Source organism: Sander lucioperca, chromosome 11, assembly GCF_008315115.2.
Source record: "Sander lucioperca isolate FBNREF2018 chromosome 11, SLUC_FBN_1.2, whole genome shotgun sequence".
Taxonomy (NCBI): domain Eukaryota; kingdom Metazoa; phylum Chordata; class Actinopteri; order Perciformes; family Percidae; genus Sander; species Sander lucioperca.
Window position 1 is genome coordinate 25966470 of NC_050183.1, and position 12358 is coordinate 25978827.

The 12358-nt window shown below is 42.4% G+C and overlaps 1 protein-coding gene across 1 annotated transcript in view; it reads right to left on the reverse strand.

Annotated features, from left to right (window-relative positions):
- The window catches only part of scfd2 (sec1 family domain containing 2), a 114992-nt gene that overhangs the window by 16764 nt on the left and 85870 nt on the right, over positions 1 to 12358 (reverse strand). Inside the window, exon 6 of the mRNA XM_031311947.2 lies at positions 2372 to 2517. Coding sequence (XP_031167807.1) covers positions 2372 to 2517 — 146 coding nt within the window. The remainder of the gene's footprint in view (positions 1 to 2371; positions 2518 to 12358) is intronic.

Sequence of the window (12358 nt, forward strand, 5' to 3'; positions counted from 1 at the left end):
ATTTACAAACAAAACGAAGACTAGCTCGCTCCTCCCTCCTCCTCATCCCATCCCCTCCCTTCTGTGCTTCAGCGCACTAACACCCCCCCCAAGTAATAGTAATAATGTAATAATGAGTAATAATGTCAGTAATAATAGTAATAATGACTAATTTGACACAATGTTCTAACTATCAGCAAACTAGGTGCTTGAGCCCCCCTAAAAAGGTCTAAAATTGCCCATGCTACTGTCAGCAGCCAATTAGTTTTGCACAAAAAACATTTTTCAGTTGGTTATGTGCCGGGCTATTTCTTGGTTGGGATCAGTTGCCTGGCAACCAGCAGAGACTCTAGTAAGTTACTGCTCCCAATCTTTGAGCTAAGCTAGGTTAGCCAGCTGCTAGCTAGCTGTATAGATGTTGTCCAAAGATGTTGTACTTTTCCTTTAAGCATGGTTTGTATATTGCTGAAAACAAAATGTAACACGTGGCTAAAACTTTAGTATTTAGTAAATAGCATGAAAATGGATGAAATTGTTTTACAGCTTAAAACATTTCAAACATTGTATGTCACAATCCTGCTGAACACTAGACCTTCAGCTCCTCCAATGAGAACAAGGCTTTGTACCTCATGGCGTTATGATTGGATAAATGGCTTATGTAAGAATTGGGACAATAAAAGCCTCCACCCAGATCATTTAAAGGAGGTTCCAGAGACAATAAAAGACAAAAAGAGGACATAGAAGTCCTTGCTGTTGTAAAGCTTTTGTTCAAGCTCATCTCTAGTTTGTTTATGTGCATGTGTTTTGCGAATATTTAAGACCTCTAAAGAAAGAAAGTGTCAAGTGTCTTGAACTTTCATCGACTAACCTTTATGCTCCTGACATACAGCATTATTCTTTTAAAAAGCTACCCAATCAGAGTGAAGGACAGCGTGGTGAAGCTGAACTGTTGACTGTCCTGAAGAAAAGGTAGGAGCATTGAATGTGGACATAGATTCCAGATGCACACAGATGCCCTTCTTAGTTACATAAGCTCCAAGAAAAGAGTGGGTTTATGAAGAGGCTCTCAGTGAACTCCCTCTCTGTGCTGTGTGGCCCTGTGACGCAAGCTGGAGGCAGACAAAAGCGATACAGGTCAGGGATGCTCTGCTAAGTCTGTGCCTGTGCTACTGCCACAGCAAGAGTGCAAAAAAGGTAAATAAAACACAAGGGAAACCAAATACCTAATTACTCTGCCTTTCTTAGGAGTGCTGGGGAATATAATTTAGATATGTTGTTGGAGCTGCGATGGTGGATTGCAGTTGATGTGCGTGTGACTGCCTTGACTGAAAAGATCACAGAACAGACGTGTTGGATTTGGCCACCTAAAGGGAACCACCCTGCAACACAAAGTGTGTGGTGTGTAGGGGTGGGGGGGAAAAAAAATCTGAAATCGTATGTATTGTGATTTATTGTGACAATTTTTAAAATCAATTCTTTTCCCTAGAATCAATGTTTTTTATTTATTTTTTTAATGATTTTTTTTTCTTTTCTTTTTGTTTCGCATTTATTTATTTAAAACAGGGACAATGTACAATATACATTAACCTTAGACAGGAGAGATGCATTTTACCAGGTTGTAGCACTTGTGCTAATTTCCACCTGTAGTCCCTGTTCACCTAAATATTTTCTGTTTATACGGAACCACCAACGGCGACTACATCAAATCATATCAACAAAACAGAGCGGAAGCTGAAAATGCAGAAAATCCATGTTATGTACTTCTTAGTCTATATCCAGGACCTTCCACTTCCGAGACTGCTCCGTTGCCGAATTTTAAACTCCAGTGGATTTCTGAGGACTATGGTTAACTGCTCCTCAGATCTCTGCAGGGTAAATCCAGACAGCTAGCTAGACTATCTGTCCAATCTGAGTTTTCTGTTGCACGACTACACATTTTCCACCAAAACAAGTTCTTTCCCGAGGCTATTTTGCAGAGGCACCGTGGCTCCGTGCGGTGCTTAGCACCACCCATGACGATGGTGATTGGTTTAAAGAAAGGGCAATAAACCAGAGCATGTTTTTCTCCCATCCCAGAATGCTGGGTGGACTAGCTAGGCCCTGCAGCGTTATGGAGGAAAACAATTAGTTTTTACAAATGTCTCATGATATATTGTCTCTAGAAGTGTATTATTCAACTTTTGATTTTGTTAAAGAAAAGAAAATCACAATACTCAATACTATCGAATCGCAATGCTTCTAGAATCGCAATGAATCAAAATTGCAATACAAATCAAATCTGCACCCATGTATGGTGAAAGAATCGAATCGGGACCAAAGCATATGGTCCCAGCCCTAGTGGTTTTTGTGTGTGTGTTCTGATGTTGACAGTCTGTGTTTGTGTGTCTAAGACCTGGTGAACTCCATCGCTGGGGGTGTAGACCGAGCGCAGCTGCTTGAGGTGGTCTCTGGTGTGGCTCAAACCTCGGAGGGTCTTGAACATCTCCTCCACCGTGGAATGGACTCGCTCTGTGGTCAGCTCCTCTGGGTTCGCACAACCTGACAACACAAACACACTTACTTACTAAATGAAGAAGAATAAAAAAACGGAATCATATAATGTCGAGAGTGTGACAACAGAGGAAAATTGTTTGCATGTAAGAATGCTCACTGCAGTGTGACAGATTGTACACCAGATTCACATAAAATCAGAAGAAAGCTAAACATGCAGAAAAACAATTGCATCTGCAGAAAAAAAGCCTTCAAGATGTAACATCTTGTTTTTTGTGGGTAATTTTCTCAGCTGGGTGTGCGCTGGAACCAATTATCAAAGTAAACGCATGGCAGCGAGAGGACAAGAGCTCCTTTATTCCAGCAGAAAACACTGCCGTCTAATCAAAAGCTAATGTTCCCTCCTTTCTAAAGAAGTGTGTAGGGAAGCAAGGGCCTGCTGCGAAATAAACCCAACTTACCCAAGCTAACCCTAACCCTCATAGCATGAGATAAAAGGAGAAAACAGAGAGTGAAGTGAACAGAGGACAGAGTGAGAGAGGACAGAGCGACTGTGAAAGAAGATAGAAGGATAGTAGCCAAGCAGGCTGTTTACAGCGCTGTTGGCAAAGTAGGTCTGCAGACTGGCACCTGCGCTTCCCTCTGGCGCTGCTCAGGAATGTAGCTGCCTTCTGTTAACAGGAAGGTCAGCTGTGTTATAGAACAAATAGAAACCAGAATAAACCCAAACAGCATAGCTAACTCTGAAAGGCTCAAAACAAAGGACAAGGATGATGACTCACTCCACCATCAGTGCTGCAAATCAGCATATTTACGTCAGATGGTGGTTTTTACAAAGCAATGTAGCATATATGGATTTTAAAAGAATAATTCTCAGCCTATGACAGACTGTTCACTGACTGGAACTTTAAGCTCCCACTTCCTCCCAGTCAGATGCTTTGAACTTGGTGCTGGGATAAGAAGATTAAAACTATAGAAGCAACTTAATGTGTCCTCCTCTCAGTCTCTGTTGGTCCACTGTGTGATATAAAAATGCTTCTATACACTGGCCTATATGCTGATTCATTTGTAAGGGACCATGCACCATAGTAAACACAATTGGTACATTTTGATGACCTGCAACAAAATTAGCTGAGAGGAAGACATAAAACAATAAAACATGATATAGGTCAAGCACAACATCACACAACTTAGAGTTTACCGTGTTAACATGAAATGATGCAACAAGACTACGAGTCTACAGCCATGCTAGCAGCTCATTGACGCTAAGTTTAGGCACAGTTATGCTTTGAGCTAAATGCTACTGTCATTATGCTAACATGCTCACAATGACAAGGCTAACAGGCTAATGTTTGTCAGGTATACTTTTAACCATGTTGACCATCCTAGTTTAGCATGTTGGCATGCTAACATTGAGTTAATTTGCATTAAACACAAGTACAGCCAAGGGTGAAATGTTATTAGTTTTGCAGGTACCTGGTCATAAACAATTGTATTGGACAAAATCTCAACCTCAGGGTGGCGCTACAGGAAAAGCCAGTGGATCATGAAAGTCAGTAGGATTCATCCTCTGGGAATCATGAATAGCTGTACCAAATGTCAGGGCAATCCATCCAATAGTTGTTGAGATATTTCAGTCTGAACCAAAGTAGTGGACCAAGCAACAGACAGACACCATCCCTAGAGCCACGTTGCTAGCACGGCTAAAAACAGCAATAGTGCAAAGATGTAATGATACAAATAGTTTATATCCTTGAGGTTCCACTTCCGGGATTGCTCCGTTGCCGCCGGAAAATCCGCTGGATTTCACACTCATTTAGGCCGGATATCCGTTGCCTTGGGCTTCCTTTGTGTTGGCATTTTAGGGCGTTTTCACACATACCTCATTTGGTCTGGACTTTCGGACTTTTTTGTTTGATCCGAGCCAAAATTAGAGGTGTGAAACCTCCCCCGGACCACGGTCCGGATCAAAAGACCAAATTTGGTCCGATAAAAAGAGGTGGTCTCGGTCCGGACCAAACTGAATCATGGTCCGGTTCGTTTATAGTGTGAAAGCATTTTTTGGATGGTTCGGACTTTCGGACCAAATAGAAGAAGCTCTGGCAGGCTCTCCTTGTGTTACAAGACCGGGGAATAGCTCCTTTAAGGAATAGCTTGGTGCTTAGTGTGTAGGCTACATGAGAGAGTGATGGTGAATGCGCTCAGAGCAGACAGCTGTCGGCTATCAGAGCTGAGAATACATCAGCAGTTTATTTGTTAAGTGGTAGTAAATGTACAGTGTAGGTTTCCGTTTGTCTCTGAATAAATTCTCCAGAAAGAAAGTTTCCGTGTCTCGCTTCTCAACATCACAACAAAACAAAAAGAGCCGCGGCAGTCCTCCGACACAGAGAGAGGAGATGAGAGGACGGGGAAGCCCGTCTACAAACCAATCAATTATAAGTATCTGGAGACGCAACTCACGTATGTGATGACGGCAGGACGTAGTTTTCTCACGTATAGATCTTTAGTGCGCTTGCATAACTGCAGTGTGAAACCAAAACTTACCGGATCAAATGTATACAATGTAACAAAAACATGAACCTTGGTTCGGACCTTGGTTCGGACTTTCATGTGTGAAAACATCCTTAAACTCTGGTGGATTTCTGAGGACTATGGTGCATGTGGAACACATGTTCCACCAAAACAAGTTCCTTCCGAGCCTATTTTGCAGCGGCACAGCGGCTTTTCTCCGGTGCATAGCACCGCCCAAGACAATTGTGATTGGTTTGAAGGAATACCAATAAACCAGAGCATGTTTTCCTCCCATCCCAGAATGCTGTGGAGTAGCCAGACCCTCCTCCGGCGCGCTGTGGAGGAGGGTCTGGCAAAGCGAGACTATGATACAAATGACAAAAAAAACTAAATGCAGGAAGAAAATGGAATATACTTTAGAACATAGAACATACTAACAAACTGGGACATTTCCATTGCTCAGTAAAACTGCCTTGCTCTAAGTAAAAAGGTAGCTAGAACTGCCAGGTGCTGCAACTTTGATTGGACTAATCAGGCTCGACACCAAAAGCCTATGCTTGACTTCTGTCACCACAGGGTTAGAATCAAACCCCGGAAACTCATTTAAAGCTCTTACGTCAAGATGATATAACGTATGAGCTCGCATATCACACAGCCCTACTTTGAAATTAAAGCACAGACAATTAAAGATCTAACCAGAACATGACATGTGGTAAAACTCTCACTTAATTCACTGACTGTTACTGCCTGTAACAAACTGTACATCGATTAAGTTATAACTCTTACAAGGCTGAAATCTGACCTGCATGAATACTTTGCTTCATTTTATTAGGCACATTGTATATGTTGAATATATCAATGTCGGCACATTTAGATAACGTCGACTGAACAGCTTGACTTTGTCAGGCTTTAATCTCCTTGGATTTGTTCTCTGTTAGTTCCTTTTCCTTCCCATGTAGACTATATCAAATTTAGCACGGTGAATCTTTGTTTTTGAGTTTCTGTCTTGGGGAATGTAAAGCGTCTGGCCCGGCGGTTGGCTCTGCTGCGCTGCCCTGGCTGTGAGGTAAACTCTTAGGAATAACAGCAGGGCTATTTGACGGAGCAGAGCGTGAAGACTCAGTCAGATGTGGGTCTTATCTTTTCAGACACCCGCAGAGGAGAAAGGCATCCTACAAAACAAACTACAACCGATGTTTGTCTCTGAGCATTTATACTGCTTAAGAACCCTACGATACAAGAAAATGGGAAAATACAACATGCAAATATGATGTAAATTTAGTGACATGATCTGGCAGTAACCACGTGTTGACACCTACTGCTTAGGTTGGGTGTATATTCTATGTGTTTGTGGCAGGAGTGCACTGGCTAGATACATTATAAGGGTTAGCTAGGAGGAGGTGTGTAAATCTGTGCTTACGTGTCTGCTGTTTTGGAGCTGGTTGACTTGTTGCCAAAGCATACAGTGCAGGCCCAGGACCAGTTCTGGGGCTGTGGCAGGCTGAGGCAATCTGTGGTTTAGATGTTGATCGTAGCACAGCAGATCCTGTTCAAGAGCAGCACCAGGTGCTGGGGAACATCCAGCTTGGCTGTGAGGCTGAACACCTGTGGCTGAATTAATCTCACGCGACACCACCACTCACACCACCCACCATAACGGCACCACACCACATTTACAACACCACACACACTCTCTGATGGCTCTCATGCAGACATGCGTGCTTGATTCCGGTTTGTTTAAATCCAGTAAGCATAATAAATGCTTATTTAACAACCACCTGACTGTCGACCTATATGATTACACCTTTTGTGAAAGTGATGGGAAATGGTAAGTACATGTCATTCCAACAGCTTAAATGCCACCTACGTCTATGCACATCTACTTCCCGAAAACAACTCACTTTAATAGTCAACAACTTGTTTACAAAATGACAATGTAATATCCAAGACTGACTCAGCACTGCGCGGCTAAGAGCGAGAGAGATTAGGGAGAGAGAATGTAGTTTGCTCTTGATACGAGACCAAATAAAAGCCAAGGCAGGAAATGGGTTGATTGAGGGGTTTCCTAATTAGATCTAACAGAGCCGGAGGTGAGCAATAGTTACTAAGAGGGCTGTGAGTGTAACCTGTGACGCTCAAACAGTGGAAGCTACCAACCAGAGGCAGCACAGAGGAATGTGTCACTAATGAAAGGAGCTGGATGGGGATTCATCCAAATCAACAAACAGCAAAACAACGTGCTGCAGAGAGAAGTGATGCATTCAAAGACGAGGCCTACATGTTCACTGTTGAAGTAATGTTACAGTCAGGTTGATATATGGTGTAGCTAATTTGCCCTCAAACAAGGTTCAGTCTGTTTCTGCCATCACTTTTGAGAATGCATAGTGTGAAGATTATGACCCGTGAAACAAGCCCTCAAACAAAGTACAGCAAAGTGTTGAAATGGAGCAGCAGAATTGCACAAAGTTGACTTATTATAAAATCTTGCCTGATCTACGGATACCTTTGTTCACTTGAGAAAAATGCTAATCTTATAAGGTAAAAGAAACAGGAAAAATAACTTGTAATAAGTCTTTCTGCCTTTGAAGAATAAGGCTGGTGTCATACTATAGTTTGTTATTGTTAACAAACTCCATTAGAAACATAAAAACCAATGTATGTAAGTCATTAAAAAAAGATATATAAAAAGGATTAATACACATTTGGTAGATACTGGAGGGCGAATCACAAAAATTCCCAAAAAGATTGCATGGTTTTTGCTGCCGCTAAGCTGCACAGATAAGACAAAAAGAAACAGTGTAATTCTCAAAGCACCAGCAAAGGTTGAAATGCACCCCTTACTGCACTGCCAAGCAAATAGCTTCTCTGTGCTATTTGCATGTATTTAAACTAGGTAATATGCTAACAGTAGGTGTAAAATTGGTACCTTTCTATAACCTGGAAATCCAGAGTTCTCGCGAGAGCACAATTTGAATTTGCTCAGCGAGTCACTCTGGCATTGAGTAATGATGCTTATTAACTATGCCCTTGTAGCCGAGCTGCACCAATCACATCGCTGTATCTGATATAGGCGGGCCAGAGGCCAGCTAAACAGATGACGACAGTTTAATCTACCAGTTAGCTCCGCTGGTAGCTAAGCGTATGGGGCTCTGGATACGTCACCCCGTGTATTGTTGTGATTGGTCGTAGTGTTATCCAATTGCGTGCAGTGAGATTTTCAAATGCATGCTTGGTGCCGCCCCTCGAGTTGGGCCATTTTCATTACTCAATGACAGACCCTTAATCTTTTGGATTTGGGTCTGGATTTCCAGGCTAACCTTTCTATGCAAATGAGCCTCACTGCAAAAACAGTCTTCATAAGTGCTAACAGCCATATGCCATTACAGTGAATGTGTACAGCCTGGTGTACACGTTTTATTCGGCTGTAAAGTTGGGCATTTTAACATGGGGGTCTATGGGGACTGACTCCCTTTTGGAGCCAGCCACACGTGGCCACTAGGCATTAGCCGGTTACTGGTTTCAAAGTATACCGCAGTGACGGTTTCAAAACCACTAAAATTTTCAGAAAGTGCAGTTTAGAAATCCCTCTCCCTGCCAGTGTGCAGTGCGTTTAAAAATAAAATACATTGTGTTCAATAGAAAAAAGTTGTATTTTACCCAGACATCTCGAAAATAATACATTTATAGCTGTAATTGCAATACCGTAATACCGTAAAACTGTGATATTTTTGCTGAAGGTTATCATACTGTCAGAATCTCATACCGGCCCATGCCTAGTGGCCACTCAATGAACTGCAGTTATTGGCACTTTGGCTTCATTTTTTAGAACCGGAGGTTGCCGTTTGGTTTGAAAACACCAACAGCACTGACAGACTGGGAAAATAAATCCCTTGTCTGGAGTTTTGAGCAATGCCTCTGCACTTCGTCGTGAGTCAGGACCTGTAGCTCGCGGTTTGCAAATCTCTGGCATTGTTCTGCACACTGTGTTCTTGGCACAGAGGCAACATTTATACTTTGCCACATGGATAATTGCAATCAAATGCAAAAAAAGGCAAATTGCACTCCGCTGCAAATGTTTATGGGCGTGTTGGCTCTGCAATATCTTTTGTGAATCAGACCTTGAGACGAGGCAGATAGCGGTTGCAAGTGATGCACAATTCATGCTGCTATCAGCGTCTGTAATCTATTCTTGTGAATTTGCCTGTGAGTATTTAGAGCAGCGGGACGTGACTCAAAATACACTACAGTGCTAATGCTCATGGTAATGAAGGAACATTACCAGTGCAATATTGAAGTAACTTTAATAGTTTGAAGCTCTATATTAAAAATGTCATGTGTAACTTTGGCTAAATTCATTAATTATTTTCGTCTTTTTGTGAGATTTGTCTATATTAAGAAAAAAAGAGACAATGCTGCTACTCTTATCTTTTAATGCCAAAACTAAATCTGAGCTCAAATAAAAAAAAGAAAATCACTCCACCAGCATATAATATTACACAACAATTGAGCAAACAGAAGCTGGATACACAATGTGTGTAAATAATCAAGCGGCAAGAAAGAATGAAATGTGGAAGTAGGAAGGCATTTGAGTCCATTACCTCCGCCACACAGTTTACAGGAAATATGGCTTCTGCTAAAGAACACAGGGAACATTAAATTAGAAAGTCTGTTTCCTCAACAACCCTCAAAACACTGAAACAACTCACCATCTAAGCCTAAGACACCACAATCAAAACTAATCGCTCTGTACTTATCAGTGGAATGTAGACAACGAGTCTACTTATAAATATCCCCGCTTATTTTGAAACATGATCAAAAATTCTATTCTGGTCGGAGAGTACGTGATTTTTAGTGAGAGAGAGCGAGAAAGAGAGAGAGAGATAGAGAGAACATATTTTTACAAAGAGTTTGTAGAAGAATGTGGAATGCTGGGAAGGAAAATATATTTGCTACTGTATGTCAGGATGAAAGAGGAGAGCCAGAAGTGGTGGGTTTTCAGAGCTATGTGCTCGTCATGTCCTTTTTCTCTTACATGATGCTAGCTGTCGCCATGGCAACTATGTCACCTCTAGGTCAGTAGGAAGTCACGTCCCCGTGGTGCTATCATGAGACTGGCATACATTTGTACTGAGGAAACATGTGCATATAAGGTTACAAGACGTGACGATGCATCATCATTTACGTCTGATTTTAACTACAGCAGGATGACAAACGCCTTACATTTATGCACCCATTTCAATACGTCCCTAACAAGCATCTGTAGCTCATCAGCCAAATCATTTATGAAAAAATATTTAATTTAGAAGTCACATCACAATCTACACACTTAAACACTGTATACTGTATTTGTTTGCACTTCTCATAGCTGATGTGAGATGAGTTGGAATAAAGAATTGTCCCATTAGATCATTTACCTAATGCCATAAGGGACCTGGAACCATGACAACCTTATGCAACTAGCAATGTCAAAGTCTGACTGATCAAGTAAGGTCCACAGTCGTCTGAATTCCGGTGTTAAGCCTTAATCCTTTCCTGAGTGGCCTGCTTGAGAGAAAACACAAGACCTGTTAATCTGGGCTGCTTTATAGACTCTTTAGGAAGTGCAGAACAATGCTCATCATGCTGATTTACACACACACATACACGCACGCACACACGCACGCACGCACGCACGCACGCACGCACGCACGCACGCACGCACGCACGCACACACACACACACACACACACACACACACACACACACACACACACACACACACACACACACACACACACACACACACACACACACACACACACACACACACACACACACACACCTGCTACAGGGGCCTGGGTGTTCACAGTGGATGTGATTAATCACACGCTGAGGAGGGTGTCGTCTCTTGGCCACGCCACTTATGAAGAAAACTTTTCATGGTTGGAGCAAACCACAGGCAGCATAACCGTGGAGAACAGAGGGATCTGCATGTAAAACACTGTCTCCGTGGTGCTTTCATGTCAGCTGGGTGGTTGTGTTAATGGACGGGCATGTGGGCTGCACAGTAGCTTGGCAACACGGCCCTCAGATATTGGGCTGTCTGCTAAGAGGAGTGAGCAGATCAAACAACAGGCGTGTAGGACTCACCCACCAAGGGGGAAAAACCTTGTCGCTGCTTAAGGGAGTGCCTGCCTGTGTGCGGGGGTATGATCAATGACAAAGAAGAATGAGAGTACATGTGTGTATTGCTATACGTGGATCAGAGAGCTCTTTATTTGTATTTGAGCGCGTGTGTTAAAAAGAGATGAAGGTATGAAAGAGCGGCTTAAATCACAGGGCAATGATCTGCTCAATTAGGGAGTGGCAGCTGCTAATTTCCCATCTGGCTTAAGGTCTTCTAAAGCAGATGGTTGACACACACACACACACACACACACACACACACACACACACACACACACACACACCATCAAAAAGATGTTGGACATTGCCACTGAGACAAATTTCCTTAATTATCTTTACCTTGGCAACAATGCTTTTACATACTTTCTAAAAGTTACAATACAGCATTTCATAATAAAGTGATCACACGCTAAGGAGTCACATCTTTCTCTTTTTCATTTCAAATACCTAGATTCTCCCAGACCACGTCTGATTCATGAGTGCAGTATTAGCAGTAGCAATGAAAATGTTCACGTTTGATGCTATCCCAGGGCTCACTCTTTGATATTGTTCCTCGTGATTTATGTTTCACCTCGCTGTCGTCTACTATTAGCTGGACTATCAGACTCTCTGAATTTCACTTTGATCCTATGTAATTACAGTGCTGTATGTTTGCGAGCGTGTGTTAGTGTGTGTGTATGTGTGTGTGTGTGTGTGTGTGTAACAAAGGTGGTGTGTATCATAATTCCGGTGGGTGTTTCAAGCATGGTTTTGAGGTAAATCAGTGAAATCTGGCAAGGCGCAAAGAATGCCACCGACTCCAGACAAAGACAAAATTACAACTCTGCACGCAATGCAACATGAGTCCCCTCCTTCACATGGGATGGCGAGGGGGAACAGGAAGGGAGAAGAGTGTGAGTGTGTGTGTGTGTGTGTGTGTGTGTGTGTGTGTGTGTGTGTGTGTGTTATAGTGGGATGTTAAACAAACCCTATTCCACATCAGTTCAGTACTGTGGCTGTCTGGCTGACTGGATATACAGTGTTTGCTCTTGTGTCTCATAAATTTCCTCCTGGTTACATAACTGCATCCCAGAGGAACACCAGGTGCTCATTCACACGTCTCCTGCAGCTGATTGACTGCATACACAAAGTTATGCATACAAATGTTGCACTCACACTATGCGTGTGTGCATATTAAAAAATGTCGTGGTCTGAATGCTGTCACCGTGGAGAT